The sequence below is a fragment of the Trichosurus vulpecula genome, chromosome 2 (genome assembly GCF_011100635.1).
Source record: "Trichosurus vulpecula isolate mTriVul1 chromosome 2, mTriVul1.pri, whole genome shotgun sequence".
NCBI lineage: Eukaryota > Metazoa > Chordata > Mammalia > Diprotodontia > Phalangeridae > Trichosurus > Trichosurus vulpecula.
The window spans coordinates 416,766,945-416,792,076 of NC_050574.1; the positions used below are offsets into that span (position 1 = coordinate 416,766,945).

General features: G+C 39.9%; 1 protein-coding gene across 1 annotated transcript in view; it reads left to right on the top strand.

Moving 5' to 3' along the window:
- The window catches only part of FRMPD4 (FERM and PDZ domain containing 4), a 175,273-nt gene extending 156,282 nt beyond the window's left edge, over positions 1-18,991 (top strand). The window contains 6 exon segments of the mRNA XM_036747287.1: positions 2,785-2,857; positions 3,405-3,587; positions 8,610-8,748; positions 12,892-13,953; positions 14,362-15,651; positions 17,525-18,991. Of these exon segments, the coding sequence (XP_036603182.1) occupies positions 2,785-2,857; positions 3,405-3,587; positions 8,610-8,748; positions 12,892-13,953; positions 14,362-15,651; positions 17,525-18,867 (4,090 nt within the window). The 3' untranslated portion in view covers positions 18,868-18,991.
- The last annotated feature ends 6,141 nt before the right edge of the window (positions 18,992-25,132 follow it).

Sequence of the window (25,132 nt, forward strand, 5' to 3'; positions counted from 1 at the left end):
ATGGATAGGTATAGAGATTCCTTTCTATAAAACATGCTTCATTCACCTAGTGATAGGTCTGCCAGGCTTTTTTTTAAAAATTTAATACTCATTATAAGCATAAATAAAATAATCCCTCATATTAGTGCTACATATGCTTTTAAGAAGAGAAATATGACTTGAGCATGTTGCATCGTTGGTAGATACAGAGAGCTCTGGTTTATGGATGATAAAAAGGCAGGTAACTAAATCCGCCTGGTTATAGTGGTTTCTTGGAGATAGAAATAGTAGGATCCTTCAAACATTGGCCTACAAATTGGATGCAGTCTAACAGCCCGAGAAAACACTTACTGGGTTGACACTGACCATAAAAGCTTTTGTGAATAGAACATAAATCTGTATTTATTTATGTTGGTAATTTTCTGGTGTTAATGTCAGATATTATATCATTGTTTTAGTACCTAAAGCACCCTGGTTTCTTCCCCATTCCTCCATAGCTTCCTTTAAGAAACCAAGAAACAGTTTCAATACTACATAGGTCAGAGGAATAATGCCTCCTCTTTCATGATGAAGTCCTAGATTTAAAACTGGGAGGAAACCATTTCATTGTGTTTGAATTCTTATTCACTATTCATGGCCTATTTCTTTTTTTAAAGTCTTTCGCCCATTTGTCCTCCAACCTGGACCTGACTAATCTACATAATTATCTGGCTCACTAACACATTCCAGAGAAGTTACATGGCTAATAAATGATAGAGCCAGAAGTAAATCCAGGGTCTTCTTTAATTCAAACCTTCTGTGACTCACCCTCTCTGCCTTCCCTTTCTCCCTTCCTTCCCTCTCTCTCTCACTCTCTCATTTCCTTCCTTCTTCCCTTCTTTTCTCCTTCCTTCCTTCTTTCCTTTCTTCCTGTCTTCCTTTTTTCCTTCTTCCTTTCTTCCTTCCTTCTCTTCTTCCTTCTTTCCTTCTTCTTTCCTTCCTTACTGCCTTTTTCTTCTTCCCTGTCTTTCCTTTTCTCCTTCTTTCCTTCCTTTCTTCCTTTCTTTCCTCCTTTCCTTTATTTCTTTCATTTCCCTTCTTCCTTCCTTTATTCTATCCCTCTTCACTTCCATTCTATTTGTTTCCCTTAATCTTTTTTAAAGTTTTATGATATCATTTTCCTTCTATCACTATCACTTTCCTAATGCCTCCCCCTACATCCAGCGAGAACTTTCCCCTCTTTAAAAAAAATACAATTAATCAATACATTAACCACGTCTGACAATGTATACCTCACTCATATCTATAGTCCATTGCCTCTCCATCAAAGGGCAGGAGGCATGCTTCTGAATGACCCTGCTACCCAACCACAATACCTCTCACTAAAACACATATCCATTTTATATTATCTCTATCAGTCTTTCCACATATGAGAACCAACACTGGTGAAGGATTTGCCACCAGCTCAATTCTCTAAATGCTTTATTTTTCTAGAATGAATCATGGCATGTACCAGCACTAAATAATTAAGACCGAAGGTACAATTATGTTTATGGTATAACTGGTAATTCTGTAGCACTGAAAGTGCTTTGCTGACATTATCTCAAAAGATCCTCAAAACAGCCTTTCGAGACAAGTTTTACAGGTAATATGGCCCTCATCTTACAAATGAGGAAACATGAGGTTTTGATTTGCCATGATCACACTGCTTACAAATATCAGAGACAAGCTTCAAATCCAGGCAGTAATTGACTGCAAGTGAAGCATTCATATGTTTCAGTCAGTATTTGAGGCTTCTAGCAACATACATTGAAAGATAACATTATATAGTCATTTCCAGATAAGGAGAGTGTGTGTATGTATATACACATACATACATATACATACACGCGTATACATACATACATATTTGTGTGTATACATAGATTTTATATATATCTTATTCTTTTCACTAGTAATAAACATTGCTGATAGATTTTAGACTTCTTGCTTACTGGTATCAAACAAGGACTCACATCAAAAGCACCTTATGATACAGATCCCTACATTTTTAGATTTGTATAGAAGGAGTTTTATCTAGATTGAATTTCATTTGTAAATGATTCATGTGATTCAAATTCAGATTCTTGGAGGTAAATGAATAAAATATGAACTTCCACAGGAAATTCAAACATTTCCACAATTCAGTCTGAGTTTAGAAAGTTAATTTTCTCTGAGAACTTATAAAGACCTAAAGAAACTTGGCAGAGGTAAAGTGAGGAGCTGGGATTAAATAGCTTTCTACAAATGCAGGTGCTAGAATTAAAAAAAAAACCCTAAGCCCCTACAAATACTGAATAGGATGTGAACCTCACACAGTTCCTGTTTTGCCAGCTTCCTCCCATTGGTGAACCAGAGTTTGGAGAAAAGCCTGTCTTTGTCACTGATTACAGTGAGAAAGCTCCAATCTGCTCTTGAAATCCTTCAGTGAGCAGATGTTTAATTTGAACATCTTAACTTCCTGTTCTCTCTTTTTGGAAGAGCTCCAGGGCTGCTGAATGCCCTGATGCAGCCCATCCACAAGGCTGAATCCTTCATACATTTCTCCAAACAAGTGAGATTTTAATTTCAAGATTGCAAGCCACGTTCCTTCATCAGGAAATCGAATGTGCTGGGATTTTTTTTCCCTCTTGCCAGAGAGCCCTTGTTGTGGGAGCCTCATCCCCTTCATCCAGGCGATCACAGTTCCATTTCCCCTTGGGTTTGTTCTTGGTTCCCTTCTGCCTCCCAAGCCTATGACAATAACATCTTAGGCTTTCCTTTCTCCTCAGCTGTCGGCTTTGCAAGCAAGGTCCATTATCTCAAGTTCCTCAGTGATCTTCGATTATACGGGGGTCGTGTGTTCAAGGCAACATTGGTGGTAATTTGTTTTTCTTTTCTTGACTTTATGAAAAGTCTTTATAGTCTGCGTACCATGATTACAGAAGTCTTCCTGCACGAAGCTCGGTCTGGTAACAGAAGCGGATCAGTGCAGGTTCTTTCCTAGGGTTCATTTCTAACCTACTTTGCTGCAGTCTGAAAATATCAGAAGAAATGTTGAACTAGATAATACCAGCTGCAAAGTGCCCTAGAAAAATTTACAGACCCAGAAAAAGAAAAAAAATTATTCTAACAATGGTTTCCATTTAAATAACTGAGGCAGCAACAGCTTCTACATTTTAAAAAATCCTTATTAGCTGAATACTCCAATGATTCATATGTTCATATATATTGTTATGTGATGTGATAACACTTATCTTCTGAATAATTTATAATGTATCCTGGCCTCAGTATAGTCATATCCTTGATTCATCTAACTGTAGGAATTAGTAAAGCAGCACAGAAACATGTTGTAGGCAAAATGTAATCTTATTTTCAAAAATTATGGTTTTCCCAAAGGCTGACTGTTTTTTGTGTTCCTATTACAGCAGGCAGAAAAGCGCTCAGAAGTGACTTTACTAGTTGGACCCAGGTATGGAATAAGTCACGTCATAAACACCAAAACCAACTTGGTGGCTCTTTTGGCCGATTTCAGCCACGTCAACAGGATTGAGATGTTTACAGAAGATGAAGGCTCCATTAGGGTGGAACTCCATGTGTTGGATGTGAAAGTAAGTCTCATAGTTCTAGCCATCAGATGGTACAATCTTCCTTTACACAACGTGATTGAACAGTGGATGTATAGGATTTTGGATCAGGTGTTGCAATGGATAATCACTAATCCACTGATCTTGGAATTAGGAAGAGCTGAGTTCAAATACTGCCTCAGATGTTTATCAGCTGTGACCTTAGACAAGTCACTTAACCTCTCTAGGCTTTGGTCTCCTCGTATGTCAAATGGGCAAATGGGAAGGCTAGACTCAATGGCCACTAAGGTTACTTCCAGCTTGAAAATCCATGATCCTTTGGGTATATGTCAGAGAGAGAGATTGAGAGAGAGAGACAGAGAGAGAGAGAGAAAGAGAAGAGAGAGAGAGAGAGAGAGAGAGAGAGAGAGAGAGAGAGAGAGAGATGGATAGATAGATAGATAGATAGATAGATGTTGCTGTTGTTAAGTTGTTTTTTCAGTTGTGTCCAACTCTCCATAACCCCACTTGGGCTTTTCTTGGCAAAGATACTGGAGTGGTTTGCCATTTCCTTCCCCAGCTCATTTACAGATAAGTAACTGAGGCAAACAGGGTTAAGTGACTTGCCTAGGGTGACGCAACCAGTAAAGGTCTGAAGCCAGATTTGAAATCACAAAGATGAGTCTTCCTGACTCCAGCCCAGCACTCTATGTGGCCTCCTGGAGGGCAGCAGTTGCTTCATTTGTGTCTTTGTGCCTAGACTAGTACCTGATATACAATAGATGTTTAATAAATGTATGTTGATGGATGGATGACTCTATCAATGGTGCTTCCAAAGTTCAAAGCAAATGGGTTCCAGAATGTCTCAGAGGGGCAATATAGAACAGTGGAAAGTTCATAGGACCAAGAAGAGAGATTCCCCCCAAATGGTTGTATGACATCAGTCAAATCCCTTAACATTTGGGGGGCCCCAGTTTCACCTTTTGTAAAATGAGAGGGTTGTACTAGTTCTGAAAGTCTGTGATTCATGCATGAGGCCCCTTCCTAAGCAACTCAGGTGCTTGGTTTGTCGGACTTAATGGAACCAAATTGAATTGAATGTTGATATCAGACCAGTTGTACTTTTGAACTCCAGGGTAAAGCTGGGGGAAATGTCTTGTTCCACTTAGTCCTCTTTCTTGGAATTCAACCCCTTCTTGTTAAACTGGGACTTGCTGTACAATTTGAAAACAAAAGTTATCATATTTGTTCCTCACAACAACCTTGTGAGGGAAATAATCTCAGCTTTATTAGCTGCGTATTACATAACAAACTGAGGGTTAAGTGACTGGCTCAAGATCATATACTTAGCGATGCAGGGCCTGAATCTAGCTTTTATGCCTTTGGTTCAGGGCTTTCTCCACTATATCACTGAGTGTGGATATCATTGGAGGAGGAAGGAGGGAAGACGGGATGGAGGTATAGTAATGGATGTGATGGGGGGGAAATAAAAGAAACCCTTTTCCCGAAATCAAATGTTGATTAGACCCCCAAAGGGAAGCCAATATTCCCTCGCCACCTCACACTCACACACAAATATACTTTTTGGGGGAGGAGAGAGGGAGGAGTACAGGAACACAGGCCTGATCTAGGCCTGTGATTTCTAGGTATAGAAAACTGCCAGGGTTCAATACATACTGATCAACATTAGAGTTGTTTCGGGCTCTGATAGATTGATTGACTTGTCTGGGGCCATACAAATAGTATATGTCTTGAACCCAGGCTTTCCTGACTAAGGCCAGCTCTTCCTATCCCTATGACATGCTGACTCCCTACTTAGATTTGGCATCCTAACCTGTGCTAGTGTTTATGCTGAAAAAAACTAGTAGGCCCAAGTGAAAGAAACTCAACCAGGAAAGATGCCCCTTGTAGTGACCCTACAGGGTGAGAATTGAGGAGGAGAGAAAATACATGAGCAGTTTTAGAATGATGCTTCAGAGCAGGAAGGGATAGACAAGAGCCCATAGCCAGCAAAAATCTAATAACAGGAAGAACTTGGAAAAATCGATGAGGGCATTTTGTTTCAAGAAAAAAGAGGAAGCCTACCAAATACTCTAATGGATATGTGTCATCATCAGTTTGGATGCTCCCTCCAACAGTGTAAATCCCAACCTATCTATCTCCTATCTTCCTTGTGCTCAGGAAAATTCTTTGTACTAAATTCAGTGAAATTGTCCAGACAAGATCTTTACGTAGAGAGCGAGTTAGATGTGAAGTCATGGAAGTAGAACTAAAGCCTTGACAAAAAGGATTGTGCTCTCTGGGGGACCATAGAAAGTAAGAAAAGTTCAGGGAAATTGATCTTTGACCTACTCCCAGTCCAGAAATCCAAAAATGTAATTTCAAGGTGTTGATGAGGTATTAAACTAACATAAAGACAAGTCTGTCATGATTTTTTAGGAGGTGTGAGCACCTTTCTCTGAGTGAATCACAAGGAACAATCCCATTGGCTAATGGAAGATAGGCACCCCCCTCCCCCAGTCACCTTAAAAGGCAGTCAATTTGTGACAGTGAGGGCATGCAGGTTCAGGATGACCCTGCAGATGGTCAGAGTGTCTAGCAGTAATTTGCCAAGGGAGCTCCATCCCATCCAGCACCTGGAGAATTCTTTGATTCAAGAGCTTTTGAGGTACAACGGAGAGATATGAGATACACCCTCAAGATGAATATAGAAAAGGGATAGGCATAGATACAGAAAGGCATCCTCCTCTTCCCACTCAAGAGAAGAAACAGTTTTGAGGAACAAGACTCCTAGCAGCAGAGAAGAGAGCCAACTATAGACTTGAGAGAGAACTAGCACTGATAAATCAAGGGTGAAGTTGTGGAGAGAAGCAAACTCCGGGACCCCACCTGAATAACCTTCCTATTGCAGACATGCTGTACTTAAGTAGAGACACATGAGGACTCTATAAAGACAATAGGGACCACCAGGCCCTGAAGTACCAGGAGTTTTGAGTTGCCTTTGCTACATGTATATCCTACACTTGTGTCTCATTACCATTGTACTCTAAATTGGAGCCCACTCAAATTTAGTTTGAGTTTATGGAGTGGGGCTTGGGGTGGAGCATGACATTTTGTAGCTACCGTTCTTAGTTAATGTCTTTGTTAAATGTCTATTAATGGGAAGCACACCAGTTGCAGCTCACAAACTATGTTAGGAGTGCAGTCTCACAGGGTTACCCCTAAAACTGGAGCTGCCCCCTGGGGACCAAGCCAGACAGTGTGAGAGCAAGTTGGGGGAGTCCAAGACAGGGGATGCCACACTACTATTAGCATTTAGGTTGAGGGTATAAATATGGATTAAGAAGTAGAACGGGATATTGTTGATACCACTGGCTGCACTAGTCTATTCCAAGTTGAAGTTAGCCTGAATACAGGTATACCCAAAGAGCTCTACATGAGGTTCACATTTGAAGTGACCAGACATACATACTGGTGGGGCACTGGACAGGAAATGGGAAGGGAACTAAGCAGGAAACAATGCTTTTGGGAGCAGCAAGCATGGGAGGAGAGGCTGCACTTCTGACATCGGGGCATGGGAGGCTGGTTTTCATCTGGAGCCACTTGGGGGGCAAGGTAGATGTAGTTGTATGTTGATATACATATTGTGAAAGGCAGTGTGGTAAAGAGCTGGGCCCCAAAGTCAGGAAAGCCAGGTTTATATAAAATCATGTCTGATATTTAATATAATATCATCTTAATCAAATCACTTAAGCCCTCTGAGGCTCAGGCAATGCTCTAAGACTAATTTACTAAGTTATAGTTGACTGAGAGAGTTCCCAAAGGGCATAGGTCACAGCTCCTTGAAGTATTCATGTGTAGGGAGTTATGTATATATGTGCATACTCACATATATGAATGTGCATGTATACGTTCATATTGTATTATACACTCATATACATGTATGCATATAAACATACCTAACTACCCACACATAAATACTTCAAGGATCTGTAATCTATGCCCTTTGGAAACTCTCTCTGCCAACTATAACTTTATAAATTAGTATATAGTGTGAACATACTCACGTGTGTATACACACACATACATAGAGGATATATATACCCACAACATAAAAATTATGTATACAGACACATATATATGCAATGCATATATGTGTGTGGACATATGATTATATGCATTATGTGTGTGTGTTTTGCTATGTATATTATGTGGTGTAGGTATATTTATGTATGTATGTATATGCAATACATACCTATATTACTGTGTGTTTCTTATCGTATTGTAAAATGAGCTCCAAGAAGGTATGGGCAAGTCATGTAATATGTCTCAAACATATCCATTCATTCAAAAAAATCCCAGTCCCTTTACTACCAAAGTGGGGGAAAGCACCTGTTTAGTTCTTTCTCCTTTTTCCTTTTACTTTGCCCCCAGTTTCTTGGATTTAGCATCACTATTTCTAGAAACATCTAGCAAAGATTTTTGTCAACACCCATCTCTGTTAGGCTCAGTGATTTTACATTTTATTTTTAAGTATGATATCATCCCCTGTTTCTGTGGTCTTGTTTCTTTTTTGGCTTCTCAGTCATTTCCAACTTATTTCTACAACTCTCTAAGACTAATTTTCACTCTGATCCTTAAACTTTATCTTCTTGCTATTTTCAGATTGGAGCCTGGTACCTGGTAACCAACTTCCTGTAACTCAGTTTCCTGTAACTTTGGAGTGAAAATGAAAATACTTTCTTTCCAGAGTGACTGTATTTGATTTTGTTGTAGTATTTGTTTTCTTTTTTTTAACAAGATTCATGCAATAAAACTTTACATTTTCTAGGATTCTAAATGAATTCGCAATTTGCAGGTTCTTCAAAGACTATCTCCTGAATATGTATATGAAAAGTCTTTCTATGCTGGGCATGTCTAACTTATTCATTTGTTGTTCTCCATTGAAGCATTTGCAAAGAAACACTTTTCACGTACCCTTCATAAACATAGATGTCTAGACACTGACATTTCAATAAGGTGTTTTAAAATGGACGACCTTTAACTAAAACTTTCTCTTGTTTTTAGCCTATTATTCTGCTAATGGAACCATCAGATGCAATGAACCTTGCCTGTTTGACAGCTGGATATTATAGGCTACTGGTAGATTCCAGACGGTCAATATTTAACATGGCCAACAAGAAAAATGCAGGAAACAGAGAAACAGGTATTCTCTTAAATAAATGTGACTACCTCCCATATCTATCCCCATTTATTTTAGATGCTATAATTGGCTGAATAGGACCTGAAGTCAAGAGACATCAGTTCAAATTCCACAGCTCTGACACTAACCGGCTATGTGACCTTGGGTTAAAGATTTAACCTCTCTCAGCCTCAGTTTCTTCATCTGTAAAATCCATTCTGGGGCTGTTATGGGTAAAGTGACATGTAAACTTTAAAAGACCTATAGATAAGGCAGCTGTTATGATGACAAGAGAATTCAAACCTACTCCCCCCAAAAAGTAAAACATGATATGAAGATTTAACAGATATCTTTAACTAGCTTAACCAGACTAATGAAAAAGAGAGAAGAAAAAGAATTCTAAAAACCAGGTGTCATAATTTCTGTCACATCCCGCTATTGTGACACTAGTGATATAACACTTGCCCCAAAAAGAATTTTATTGATTTGAACATAAACTGTAAAGTCATAAGTAATGTGGTATCATTTGTTCTTGAAAGCAAGAAGCACCGTGTGGGAGTGAGGGCAGTAGGCTTGGAGACAGAAGACCAGACTACAAACCCTGGCTCTGCCATTAACTGTGAAAGAAACCCTGAGGAAAATCACTTACCTCTCTGCTCCTCTGCTTACCCATGTATAAAATGGGAACAGTGATATTTGCACCACTTATAGGTTATTACAAAGTGCTCTATAAACCTTAAGTTGGTATCTAAATGTAAAGCTATTTTTAGTGTGATAGAAGTAAAAATGGATCAAACTACTAACAGTCTATATATCAAAGTATTTTTTCAAGGTTAAGACATTGGGGCAGAAAAACCTAATAGTTATATTAATTATTCCATCCCAGAGATAGCTCTTTTCCTTGGAACCACTCCTAGTGCCTTCCATGCTTCCTGGCAATGGGACTGCCAAGGAATATGATGGTGGTGGTAGTATCTTCCCACCCTCCCCAGCAGTCATTTGGGCTGTGGCAGCAGGAATGTGGGAGCAGCAATGGCATCTGGGTAAATCAGTTACCTGCATAACTCAAGGTGCCCATCATTTCACAGGCCAGACGAACCCCAGAATTGGTGTTGCTGCTTTGACGAACCTTCAAAATTAACTAATGACCCATGACCATGGCTCCCAGGTGCCAATCTGGAGCCTCGTTTTTCATCTCGCTTTCTTGGCTGGATTCTCAGACCCCTGACAGTGTTTAGGAGGTGAAGAGGGAGTGAGGAAAAATATCATAACCGTGTTTTTAAATTATTATTGTTTTCTATGATGATAACAATAATTAACATTTGTATAGCACCTACTATGTGCCAAATGCCAAGCTAAGTACTTTATAATTATTATCTCATCTGAGCCTCGCACCGCCTTGCAAAATACATTATTGTCCCCTATTTTACAGATGAGGAAACTGAGGCAAACAGACTTGCTGAACATCACACAGCTAGTGTCTGAGCCCAGATTTGAACTCGGGCCTTTCTGACTCCAGGCCTGGCACTCTATCCACTCACCGTACCACCTAGCTGCCCCTGGTACGACAATGCCATCATACATGTACATTATAGGCATTTAATAATGCCTTCCCCAGAACTTCTTTATAGGTGTATACAATGGGCACTTAATGCTTTCCCCAGAACTTCTTTATAGGTGTATGCAATGGGCACTTAATGCCTTCCCCAGAACTTCTTTATAGGTGTATGCAATGGGCACTTAATGCTTTCCCCAGAACTTCTTTATAGGTGTATACAGTGGGCACTTAATAGTACTTTCCCCAGAACTTCCTTTTTACCAAAGAACCATGGGACAGATATGGATTGTCAAGACAGAGAGTGGGGTAAAATCATCTAAAGGCTAAAATAAAATAGCAAACTAATCTTAATTGCTTTTTTTAACCAGTAAAATTGAGAAATGTAAAACATTTTTCTTGACTACCTCTCAAATTAAAAATAAGGAGCATGAGAGCAGACAGATAGACTTCAGTGCATTGCATGGGCCCTCCTTGGAGGACTTAGGAGAAAGCTTGGTATAATATGCCTGACTAGACTTAAGAAGGTTGGGAGCTTGGCTTCAAAAATGAAACAAAATGAGATCCATGGTCCATCTAGCAGTTAAGAAAGAGAGGTTTACTTAGGTGTAGCAGGGGAAAGACATACAGAGCAGGGTAAGGTTGTGTTCATTCAGCTGACCATAGCTTTCCCGTGCCCATCATGCTACTGATCTGCTTGACGTAAGCCTGAGAGTGGAACCAGGTGATTACCCATAACTTGGTTTTGGTCCCGAGGGCATCAGAAAGCTACATCGACTGCTTGATGTATCGTCCCTTTTAATCCTGTTCCTCCCCTGAGTCAATGAAATCCCCAAGACCATTTCATTAACTTTTAAGAAAAAAATAACAAGTCCGAACCATATGTCAGGAAACAGGGGCAGCTATTCCTTCTGTCAAATGTGGGAATAGGCCAAGAACGTAATAAATGGTTGTGAAGCTCAGTAGGTAGAGGGAGCAGCCACACAGATGAAATCACAGATCCACCAGATACCAAAAGGTAATTGCAAATGTTATTTAGCAAAGTCATTCATTAAAAAAAAACATTTTTTAAACACATTTTCTAAACAGTAAGCATGCAGGCAACTCAGGTGGCACAGTGGATAAAGTGGTAGGCCTGGAGTCAGCACGACCTGAGTCCAAATGTGCCCTCCAATACTAACTAGTAGTGTCTCTCTGGGCAAGTCACTTAACCTCTGTCTGCCTCAGTTTCCCCACCTGAAAAATAGAGATAACAACAGCATTTACCTCCCAAGATTTCTGTGAAGATTAAACGAGATAACATTTGTGAAGCACTTAGTGCAGAGACTGCTACATGGTGTGTGCCTACTTTACAAGTAAATGTCATATTGTATTATCAAGATGCAAAGGTCAATTAATACAAGCTAATTAATTTTTAATTAATTAATTTAGTTAATTAACTAGTTCAGTTCTATGTTATGGCAAGTTACAAAGAGGGGCTAAAGACCAAAGAGGAGGGAAACAAAGAAGACAAGATGGATAGACTGACAGGTATGCATAGACACACACACACACACACACACACACATACACACACACACACACACACACACACACACACACATACACACAAAATACACATTCTTACAGAGGAAAAGATGCCCATAGAAACAGAAGGAGAAGGAAGTGGAAGAGAATTTCAAAAGCATTTGGAGCAAGTGTGCTCACATGTTATTCACTTTGGCTACAAGTATCAGAGAAGATTCACTGACCTTAAAATAAAATAAAGAATCCTCCAGCACTTTAACCTGATCCTATCACCCTGAGTTTAAGATTTTGGGGGGGTGGGGTTTGTTTTCAAGTTTCAAAGTTCATTTATTTTGTAAATCAAGCTATTTTTTCCTAGAAGGCTAAAACTTGTAGACGTGTATAAAGAAATTGCTTACATTTTAGGAGTTTCCTGAGTCAAAAGGGTAAGCTTTATGAAAATGTACCATGGAACCAAAGGCTCACTGTATGCTTCAGTCAATGCTGTCCAGAGAAGCAATAATCAACCTAATTTACTCATACTGTTCCTTTAAAGGGCTATAAGTATCACCAGAATTTTTGTAAAGTTTATTTTAATATTTACTTAAAGTTTGAGAGCATAGCCATTCTTGAAGTTTTCTGTCTTAATCACTTTTGAAGGAGAAAAGTCCTAACTTTCTTAGTCTGGAAGACAGAGAAAAGAATATCTTGTTCTTCTGGAATAGCAACACCATCTTTTAACCTTTCAGGGTACCATGACTAAACATTTTAAAAGCCACATTGTGTTTTCAGGACTATAGGTACCTAGGCATAAATAATATCCCTTCTTGGTAACTGAGGGCTCAGTGAAATTCAGCTGTTTCTCCACTCCCATACTACAGCATCAGATGTGGTACATTTGAGCTAGTCGTATTAAATGCAGGTCTTTTAGCTAGCCAAAATCAACTCTTTAACCAAAAAGTCTTTAGCTTTGTCTACACACATGTATAAAATGTTTGGCTAACCAAACATACGTGATACTGAATGAATTAGATTAAGAAGCTTTCAACAGCCATCAGAGAAACTAGAATGCCCTATAATGTGTCTTTGTGTGGGTCTCTCTTTAGGTCCTGAAACTAAAGGAAAGCATAATCTCCTTGGCTCTGATTGGAACTGTGTGCCGCAAATGACCACTTTCATTGCTGATGGGGAACAAGAGCCACAAATAACATATATAGACTCAAAACATAAGAATGTCGATCTCGCCGATGATACCTTATGTCCAAAAGATCACAGGCATCTGTACATAGAAAATACCTATAATCCAGATGACCTTGACCATCACTTGTCCAAACAAGGTGACCCCACCAGTGAAGTGGAAAGCAGAGGCCTTGCTCAGCAATCATTGCTGTCGCTTTCGGGTCTAGAGACAAGTCAAAAAGCACAGGATTCTCCCAGGAGTGCTAAAGTATCTTTTATTTTTGGAGAGCTTGCCTTGGATGATATTAACCCCAAAAACCTTGGTTATGAAAGACTACTAGATGAGAGTCCAGAAGTGCTGGAAAAACAAAGAGCTCTTTACATGAGCAACGCCAATGATATCAAAGGCTTGGATTTCTCTCCAGATGCCGAAAGCATACAGTTTGTGACAAACTCTGTTTATGCAAACATCGGAGATGTGAAGAACTTCGAAGCTGCTGAAGGCATCGAAGAGCCTTTGCTGCATGAGATCTGTTACTCGGAAAACACAGATGATGCTGAAGATGAAGATGAAGTGAGTTGTGAGGAAGATCTCGTGGTCGGAGAAATAAATAGGCCAGCCATTCTCAACTTGTCTGGGTCCAGCGATGACATCATTGATCTCACCTCCCTTCCTCCTCCTGAGGGTGATGATAATGAGGATGACTTTCTGTTACACTCCTTGAACATGGCCATTGCCGCTCCTCCACCTGGCTTCAGGGACAGCTCCGATGAAGAGGACTCTCAGCACCAAACAACCCAGTTTAGGGAGGACAAGGAACAGGCCAGCAGCCTGCAAAATGATGAAATTCCTGTGTCCCTCATTGACGCTGTCCCTACCAACTCTGAAGGAAAGTGTGAGAAGGGGCTAGATGATGCTGTAGTCTCCACTCTGCAGGCCTTAGAGGCTTTAGCAGCTTCAGAGGAACAGCAGACAAATGACAATTCAGGTTCTTTCATGATTGTTACATTCATTCAGTGATAATCATACCATTTTATCCCTGCAAGCCATCTGCCCTAGGAAATATTCATCCCTGTTATGTTGTATAGCCTCCTTGACGCATGTCCCACTTCATAGCACGTACTGGACCTACTGTTACAGGGTCTTTTTTGTTTCTGTTTTGGTTATCGTTATCGTTGAAAGTTTTTTTTCAGTGTTTTGTTTTTGTTTTTTTCTTTTTTTTAACATGTGGCACTTCCCCCACCCCTTTCCAGAACAACTGTGCAATAAAGTCAGAATCCTTTTTTTTTAAGGAAAAAAATATGTATTTTTATAAGAGATGAATCCCATTTTCTTACATGTATTCAAGTGCCTGCAATACCTCCATTAATTGGCTCTTGTTTTTTATGGTATACAGGTGTAGCAATCTTGCGAGCTTATAGCCCTGAGTCTTCCTCAGATTCAGGTAATGAAACTAATTCTTCGGAAATGACTGAGAGTTCTGAACTGGCCACAGCACAGAAGCAGTCAGAAAGCTCCACCCGCATGTTCTTGGCCACTAGTGAAGGCTACCATCCCCTTGTAGAAGAACAGACGGAATTCCCCATCTCCAAAACCCCCTCGGGAGGCTTGCCCGTGAAGTCCTCCCAGGCCCTGGCTGCTCGACCGGCAGCCGAGCTACAGTCCAAAGCCGTGCCTTCAAAGCAGATTCTTCCCTCAGACAACATGGAGATGGAGCCAGAAACCATGGAGACCAAGTCAGTCACGGACTATTTCAGCAAGTTGCACATGGGCTCAGTGGTGTATTCTTGCACCAGTAAAAGGAAAGGCAAGCTGGCTGATGGGGAAGGGAAAATGGCCCCTGATGGGGCAGTGATGGGAAAAAAGCAGCAGGGACCTAAAAAAGCAGAGATGGAGGAAAATGCCAAAGGGAAATTTGGTACGCTGGCTTCACGAGACAGTCCACGACTAAGCACTTTTAACCTGGAGAGGACTGCCTTTCGCAAAGACAGCCAAAGATGGTATGTGGCTGCTGATGGTGGAGCAGCTGAAAAATCTGGACCAGAGGTAGGGACTGGGAAGGCCTTTCAAAGAGTGTCTGGCCTTGGGACACTGGAAACTGAGTGTAAGGATGAAGGCAGTTCTGAGGGAGATAAGAGTGGTGCTCCCGGCCTTGGCCAAGGTGAAAGCTTTCTGCCTGACATGACTTGTGTGTCCTCAGCCAAAGACGTAAATCATCATGAGGATGCCGATCTGTCTGCCGATGACCATCCTTCCAAGCTTCCTGAAGCTGAGCAGGGGGTGGCTCGCCTCTGTGACTATCACTTGGCCAAGCGTATGTCATCTTTGCAAAGTGAAGGACATTTTTCTCTGCAGAGCTCCCAGTGCTCTTCGGTGGATGCTGGGTGTAGCACAGGGAGTAGCAGTAGCACCTGCCCTACCCCTGTGGAATCTCCCCTCTGCACCTCGGAGGGGAAGCACATTATCTCTGATGCCTCAGGGAAGGGTATGAGTTACATTCCTGCAGATGAGAGACCTGCTGGGCTTCCCAACCCCGGGGCCACTTTTAAGGAATTGCACCAACAGACTGATCCTATGTGCCACCGGATGACAGTGCCTGTTATGCACACAACCGTTAATGCTGAGCCACTGTTTGGCACTTTGAGAGACGGATGTCATCGGCTCCCCAAGATTAAAGAAACCACAGGTACAGCACCAGAGAAGTGATGATTTTGATTCTTTGGGGTATCACAAGACAGGGATGTGTAAATAGAATTTACCTTAAACTTGAAAATGAAAAAGTGACCTAAGAAAAGGTGCAAAATATAAAGGCAGGCAGTCAATTTAAATAATCTTACAGTCCCTGACACTTAAAAACCTTTTAGGTAACTAGATTGAAAGCCATTTTAAGATTGCATTTACTATTCGCATTTATACTGTCTATACACTTTTAGAATTTAATTGAACAACACTGAATCCCTTTTATGTCCAAATACTACATGTGGGCTTTTATTTATACACAGTATGCATGACTTTAGGAGACAGCATTGACCTCACAAATGCAGTTCAATTCAGCAAGACCCCTACTGTATACAATGAACATAGTTGTTTGGTTTCATCTTCTATGGACCTCTATTAATTATTTTATTATCAGGGAAAGAAAAAGAATGATTGTTGAGATTTGGAAGAGACATCATTTAGTTTATCCTGTTGCCTTCAGGTCAGGCTATACCTACGGTCAAATGTCCCAGATTTTCCCAGAAAGCCTCAATTTTAAATGCTCTGTCCCATAGTCACTATTAACTATCAAAATGCCCCCAAATTGCAATATTTCAGCAAGTAGTGACTGAATAAGCCAAGGCAATAAAGATTACAATAAAAGCATACTTCAGTTCCAAAAGACTGTAAGCGACAAAAGACAGGATATCATAAGTAGGTCAGTTACATATGGCTCTAGAGATTATCATAATTCAAGTAACTGTGGTGTTTCTGGTACACATAGCACAAGCACAGCAGCGGCATGGTCCTATCTCCAATGACAAAAGCCCATGAACACCATCATATCTGTGTGGTTGTGGCAACAAGGTAAAGATGACTGGTGATATATCCTGATTTTTAGTTTGGAACCCATGGTCACTCTAGCTATACTTAAACCATACTAGACAGGCTTGTATACATAATATTTTTAAAGACCCCTAGAAAGGAAGGATTCCATAGTGTCCTTTTCCAGCATCCAAAGAACGTCAATGGCAGAAAGGTAATTTTCACAGTTCATGTAACTCTTGCCAAATTGATATGCCTTTTAGCCCAATGCATGGGCTAAGTGAATTCGTAGGAAGTGAATTCTTCTCAGAGTGTCAATCAAAGTGCATTTCAACCAGCTGAATAATCAATCTCTATGTAGGATGTGTTGCCTAAAGGTGCTATTCAATCCTAATAGCTAAACCAAATATCCACCTACTAATAGCAGTTTAATTCATGAAGCTGTCATTATCTCCTATAAGCAGATTATGCTACTCAGTTTTATGAATAAATCAGTTGTCTTTGGATTGGCAGTTTTCAATATTCTCTCATTACACTGGGCATTGATTGCATCCATTAAAAGTGTTACTCTGATACCTCACCTTGGTTTGGAGGATTCCTGTAGAGCTGACTCTGAGCAATGTAGACATGGCTTTGCTCCCAAAGTACAACCCATGGTAGGAGGAGCCTGAATAGAAAGGCTTCAAGATATAAGATGGACAAAGGACCAGATGTCCACTGTATAAAGACCTAGCTAACTAACCATGCAGAGAATCATCACCGGAAGACTGACAACAAGGTGATGGTTTGGGGAGGGGAGAAGCAACTCATGAAATCATCTGCCTAAGACACCCATGGAGGGGTTGTGATCTTATACAGATCTATGGAAATGCATGTATGGCATTTATTGAGAAACAAAGTCATGCCCTGTAAACTTGGTATGAATTTCCCAAAATGTGCATGTAAAATAGCTAGGGGTCCCCTAGACACTGAGGCAGAGATGGGTGTCAGGGTGATGCTTAATGATTCTCTCTGCTTTCCTACTCCCCCTAGTGTAGCTTTCACAGAGCCTGGGAAGGGAAGACGAGGAGGCATGTCTTCAGCTTGTTCTCAACATCCTAAAGCTGATTCCATCATGCTATCATCCAACATTCACTCTGAATCAAAGGTGCCAAGTCCAAATCAAGACCCTAATGATTTTCCCAAAGCGAACCAGGCCTACGGAGTGGCAATGAGTTTGTGGCCATGTGAGCTGAGGGGAGGGAGCCTCCGAACGCCGCAGAACAGAAGGGTTCTGAGACGGAGCAGCAGTGTCATTTCGGGATCCCCGGGAGTGGAAACATTTCTGGAGAGGAAGAAGGCTGCTATTGGCTCAAAATGTTCTGGCATCCCAGAAGTGGCTCAGTCCAAACCGGAAAAAAGGGTCGAAATTCCCCTAGGCAAAAAGTTAACCAAAAGTTACTCACAAAATTCCATGCACTTAGGCCCTGAAGGAAAAGAGAAAAGGAAATCTTCAGGGGCCCACAAGGACTCCAAGCTGTATAGAACGTTACCTTTGCGGAAGCTGGAGGCCAGCAACTGGAGATGCCGGGGGCCCTTTAGTCATTGCTTCCTGAATAGAGGGCAAGATGAGGATGGGGATGAGGAGGAAGAAACCGGTGAGGCCCGTCGTCGAGTCTCCTGCCTCTATCAACCTGAACTGTCCCATGAGCTGCCAGAACCAGCCAGCCCATGCCTCCCTGCTGAAATCCAGAAGAAGGCGATGGTGGTGGGGGAGACCTCCAAAGTTCTCCCGGGCGGTGCGCAAGCCCCCAGCAGCCCGGTCTCGGACTTGAACTTGAACCCCTGCGAACTGGCTTTCGAGGCGCGCATCACAAGGATCAGCACCCTGAAGGAGAGCAAGTACGAGATGCCCAACGGGTTCCTAGCCGCCCAAAACGATGCCAACGAGCTGCTCTGCCTGGTCCGGTCCTGTGCCGGGAAGAGAGAGGAGTCGTCGCCCAGGGCAACCAGGCGCGACCTGAAGCTCTCCCAGTACAAGCAGCTGTTATCCATAGAGTCCAGACATCTGGGAAGTGCCTGCAGGAAAATGGCCATGGCGGACAAGAGCCCCGAGGAGATGCTGGCGGCCGTGACCTCCAGCTTCCAAGTGCTCTGCTGCCTGACCGAGGCCTGCCTACGGCTGATCAAGGTTGTGAGTTCTGAAGCACAGCGGCAGGAGATCGTGGCCAAGATCGATGAGGTGGTCATCAACTACATTTGCCTCCTGAGGGCCGCCGAGGTAGCCACCGGGAAGACGTCCGCGGACCCCAGCTTGCGACTCTTGGCCCGACACTCGACCACCATGGCTGCCATTGTAAGCACACTAACACGTTCTCTGAAGATGCTTTTAAATAAATAAGTAAATTTAAAAAAAAAGGTGTGAAAGTCACTTCATGAGCGACCTTTGCAAAGCCATACATAAACTTTTATTTACTCTCTCTGTACTGATGAACAAGATGTTCTCTCTCTTCTTCTCTGTATATTTTGTTATTTTATATAAAAATAGGTATGAAAATCAAAAGTCGCATTACTGAATATCGAACAAGTACTAATCAGATGTATTCTGTTTATAAAGTTCTCTCTATATATATGTAAAAGAAGTATAGGAAGAGGGTGGTGACTTTGGCTATTTTTCATATAGTCCAAACAGGTCTATGATGTGAAATTTTAAATACTGCAGTGTCAGAAGAAAAAGAAATGTACCCTCTGCCCCTTCTTCCAAGTTTATACTTGGGAGCCACAACATTCATATTTAGAAGCAAGAAATTGAATCATAATGTATATAAAACAGCAGTTAATGTTTTAAAATTATAATTTTTAAGCATTGGAAATAACAAAAAAGACATTTAAAAACCCAAGAAGCTATTATAAATTATTAGAAAATATATAATAAATTGATTTTTGTTCATATCACCTGGTTACTTGTTTATTTTCTCAGCCCTAAGATTTCTTGGGAAAGGATGTTACTGATGTCTTCCAGTCTTTCTAATAGAAAATTCCATGGGGTCAGGATGTCCAAACAAATAGGAACTGGGTATAATTTCTCAAATATGAATTGGAGAGAGAGGGGAAAACGATGGGAGGAAGGGAAGAATTGTTTCTACTCTGTTAATTCATTTTTCTCATGCTGTTTACATCTCAGAAGTGAAGACAGGTAGGTTATTAGATAATCTATGGAAGCTGCCCCTAATTCTGAATGTGGGTTTTGAGATGATCTGATTGTAGAGAACAAGAGGACCAACATAACAAAAATTGAGTTATTTGATAGGAGAAAAAAGGTCTGTTTTGCACAAAATGTCAAAACATATGCCCTAAAGACTTAGTTGCTTTTATTTCTACCTCAATTGATGTGCTTTTACTCAGTGAGAAACACTTCCAGAAATAGCAAGTAGTGTGAATAGAAACTAATTAGTGATCATGAAGAATAAATGCAGACCCTGAAATCTAAACCATATCATGCACCAGAACCTTGGGTGGAAGGGCGACTTTGGAGTCAAAAAGACTGTTCCCTACCTGGGTGACCTTAGATTGCTTTACCTCTCTGGGCTTCTTTCTTCAACTGTAAAATAGAAATGATGTTCTCTAAGGTCTCTTCTAGAGCTAAATCCTATTTAGTGCACTCACTGCATGGACAAAATCCTTATTTACTTATTACTTCATCTTTGTGGACAATATGGGATATTGACCACACTTTTCAATATAGTTATTTTATGTAGAAATAGATATGAGATTCAAGAGTCACATTTTCTAAATATTAAACAAGTACTAATCAGGTATTTCCTATTTGTAGAATATATTCTACAGAATATAGCTTAAGTTAGTTCATATTGTAACACTGATGCTCTTTCAGTTCATGGTCAGTGATGTCTCTTTAGATCATGTCTTTAATTCCTTTCCTAGCATTCTGTGGAAAAGAACTCATGGCCTTCCTGGAAATATGGAAAAGCAGTGAGAAGCAGTAAGTGTATATTTAGCTAGAAAATGGTAGGTACATTAGAAGGGCTAGGTGTGTCAACTGACACAATCAATTGACACAAGAATTTTTGTTTATAATTTTGCTATAATTTACTAAAGTTTCTTCTATCTTTGCTTAATGCATTTTGAATATAAAGAATTAAAAGCCGATATTAAAATTTTACTTTGAAATTAAAAAAACACATCCTATGTCTCTAGTATGTGCTAATGTACTGTGTCAATTGACACAGCTTGATTTTTTCTGAGGTATTATTAAATTCTGGCCCTTTTTTATTGGCCCAATCAACTGGAAATTATTTTTTCCCCTGGTGACCGTCTAAGACAAAAAGAACAATGGAGTCAGAAGGCCTGGATATTACATCACACTTCTGCTACTTCCTACCAGCTGTTTCAGAACAGCAACTCTCTGAGCTTTGGTTTCTTCATCTATAAAATTAGAGGTTGAATTAGTTCATTTCTAATGTCTATTCCAGCTTTAAGTACACATTGTGGTGTCATAACAAAGTCATTATATCATCATAAAATATAATCTAAATCTATCTCTATGTTCTTAAGCATCTAAAACTTTCAGAAAATAATTGAAAGATCATAGTGGTCATAACTTACATTTATATAGCACTCATCTTCCTGAGTTCAAATCTGATCTTAGATACTTACTGGCTGGACCCTGGGCAAGTCACTTAACCCTGTTTGCCTTAACTGAAAAATGAGCTCGAGAAGGAAATGGCAAACAACTTCGGGATCTTTGCCAAGAAAACCCCAAAGAAGTCACAAAAGACTATGAATCTGCGCAATTACACACAACTTTATACGTATTGTCTTTATCCCCACGGTAAAGCTGTGTGATAGTGCAAGGATTAACCCCTTTTAAGAGATGATAAAATTGAGAGATTAAGTGGCTTGTGTCCAAGGTCACACAGCCAACAAGTTTCAAGCCAATACTTGAACCTCGGTCTTCTAACTCCTATGCCTCCAGGTATAGGTATTCTGTCCACCATTGACAGCCTGACATTATTATATAACCTCTTGAACTAGAGACTTATACTATCTCATACAAGAAATCATTCCTAATAAGAACTAGCTAAAAACACTGGGGTTGTTTAACCTAGAGAGGAAAAGAAATAGAGGGAATATAGTGGCCTTCAAATGTTTGAAATGTTTCATGTGGAAATGGGATTAGACAAAAATAACCCTAGAAGGCTGCTGAACTCAGAGTAAATGTACTGACCAATCTCAATCCCAAAGGACAGTCAATGAAACATACTTTCTTCTTCTTGATACAGTGGGGGTGGGGGTTTAGGAGGGGGGATTGTGGGTAAAGAGTTTCTTACACCATCAGCTTCAGCAACTGGAACTTTTTTACAAGGGAGGATTTTATGGGGGTAGCAAATATATTGCTAGGTGGAATGGTGAGTAGAGTGCAGGGCTTGAACTCAGAAAAACCTGAGTTAGAATCCTGACTCAGACACTTATCTAGGTAAATCAATTTACCTCAGTTTCATTACTTATAAAATGGGGGTAATAGCTCCTACCCCACAGGGTTGTTACAAGGATCAAATGAGTTTATATTTGTAATGTGCTTTGTAAAACTGAAATTTGAGTGGCAAGGTGGTGCATTGGATAGAGTGCTGGGCCTGAAGTCAGGAAAACTCATCTACCTGAGTTAAAATCTGGCCTCAGACATTTATTATTCATTGTGACACCAGGCAAGTCATTTTACCCTATTTTCCTCAGTTTCCTCATCTGTAAAATGGGCTGGAGAAGAAAATGGCAAACCACTCCAGTATCTTTCCCAAGAAAACCCCAAATGGGATCACAGAGTCAGACACAAATGAGACTGAGCAACAACAACAAAAAAAATCTAAAACTAATTTACAGAACTTAAAGGGCTACATAAATGTTTATTATTATTATTGTTTGCATCCCATCTTTTTTACTTATTAGCTTTGTGACTTTTAGCAAGTTACTTAACCTTATGTAAAACAATTTTCATACCTGAAAGTGTTTTGCAAACTTAAAAACCTATATTACTTGTTATTATTTGGATTCCAGCTTAGTTATTTATTATTACTGTGACTTTGTAAACTATATAACCTCTGATTCTACTATTATTATTAATTATTATTATTACAATTAATGGTCATGATAATCTATTTTATTTTCCACAAGTCCAGGAAAATCCACACCAATCATAGCAGTTTGAATTAGAAAAATTGTTTTTATCCTGACTTACAGAATAGTTTATTTCATTATTTTCAAGTACCTATTTAAAGTATGTTTAAAAATTTATAATCATTCTTTGGGAGCTCTCTCACACACACATAGTCAATTAGCACTAAATATGTCAATGTTTATTATGTATATCCATACATTGAAAGTATTTGAAAGTGCTTAAAAATGTTTTCAGTTATTTTAACACCCCATCTTGCTCATACTATCAGTTTGCCTGATCTGTTAAGAAAATATTTTATTTGCTAAGCAAAGTCCTTCTACACAGATGACTCCAAAATGTGTATTTCCAGCCATGATGTATTAACCAAGTCTCATTCCTGTATCTTTAAAATTTTTTTTACATTTCTTCTTGAATATCTAGCAAAATCCTTAGCCTCAACTCATCATGGAATCGTAAGCCTTAAAAGTAAAAAAGTCCTCACGAGATAGTCTGGTTCAGTCCTTTTCTTCCTTTAGATGAGCAACTTCTCTGAGGCACAAAGAGGTTAATTTTCTCCCCACAAATTGAATCCCATTTCCCTGGACTTTTCCTTCATTGGTACCACTAGTCACTCAGCTTGAGGAACCACTGAGTTATCTTTGACACTTCGACTCCTCCCTCCTCACCACATATTTCCAATGAGTCACTAAGTCCTATTAATTCTTCCTTGAATAATGCTAAATTTACATAGTACCTTAAAGTTAACAAAATGCTTCCCTTACAATGACCCTATAATGTACAGTATATTATATTTGTATATTATATATATATATGTAAAATAGATAGATAGGTAGATAGATAGATAGATAGATAGATAGATAGATAGATAGATAGAGGGATGGAACTCAGGAAAAATAGAAGAATGGAAGGATAGATGGATAGATGGATTTCAAGTATTATCCCAATTTTTCAGATAAGTAAAATGAGTCTTAGGGAGGTTAAGCAATTTGTTCATGACCACATAGCTAATAATCAGAATATGAATTTAAATCCAAGCTTCTCCATCTCAAAGAACAAAGCTCTTTTCACTATGCAATGCTGTTTTTTAAATCTTTGAAATTCCTCTAACATCTGTCCTTTCTTCTTTATTCCCACTGTTGTCATCCTAATTCACCCAACCTGTGATCACAACACACTAAAAATATTGTTTTCTAATCAAATTTTAGGAAAGACAGTGACAAACTGGAGCACATCTAGGAAGGCAACAAGAAAGAGGAGGGGCTTTGAAACTGTCCCACACAAAGATTGGTTGAAAGAATGGAAAACATTTATCCTGGGGAAGAGAAGACTTGAGGGGCAGGTGATCTTTTGTTTCAAAGGCTGCCATAGAGAAGAAGAATCAGAGCTGTGCCACCTGCTGTCTCTGTGACCTTGGTCAAGTCACTTGTCCATTCTGAACTTCTGTTTCCTTGTCTACTAACTGAGAGGTTTGGACCAGATGGCCTGTATGATCCTTTCCAGCTCAAGTCTATGATCCCATGAGGTTTTTTTTTTACCCTGAAGGGGTTTAACTTAGAGTAATAGGTGGAAGTTTCAGGGTCAGATTTCTCCTTTGCATAAGGAAAAACCCACTAATATTAGTGTTGTCCAGAAATGAGATGGACTGCCATAAGAGGAAAAGAGTTCCCCATCACTGGAGGTCTTGAAGTGGAACTGGGGTGACCAAGTCTAAGAGATTTCTTAGAGTAAATTCTTGTTCACCTACAGGTTGGACAAGAAGACAACTGTAATTCCCTTAGAATCCTTCCTACCTCACTTCCTACCTCATATCTTGTTCTTTTTTTCCAATCCATCCCAAAAACTCTGTTTAATATCCTTCAATGGCCTCCCATTAACTCCCAAATTTCCCCCCTGTAATTACAGATGGTCCACAATTTCTTTCCCCAGATCTTTCCTATTACATTTGAACACAAACTTTTTACTACCACAAGGTTGCTTCACTGCGCTGTAAATGTGTTACCATTTCCAATTCAATTCAGCAAACGCATTAAGCTTTCTATGCTTTTGTTGACTATTTGTTAAAATGATCTATTGAGTGACTGGTGCTATTCTAGAATGTTCTTACTACTCTATCTACCTAATTCCTGCTTTACCTTGTCTGGAAATAAACCTCTTTCATGAAGCCCTGAACTACATCCATAACTATCTCTCTGAACATTACCAAGTACCTTTACATCTACTTTGGGCACATAATCACATCTTGGTTTATATTTTTATTTAAACATTTTATTGTATATGTCTCGTCTACCCAACTAGGTTGTTGGCTTTTGGAGACTAAGGGCTATGCCTCATATTTCTGAATCCTCCACAGTGCCTAATACAGTGCTGGGCATATGGTAATAAATATTTATGTCCAAATTGAAGAAGACACTCCTCATTAGTGTGGCTGCTAGAGAAGCTGCCTCCATAATGAGCATGCAGTTTCCACTCACACCAT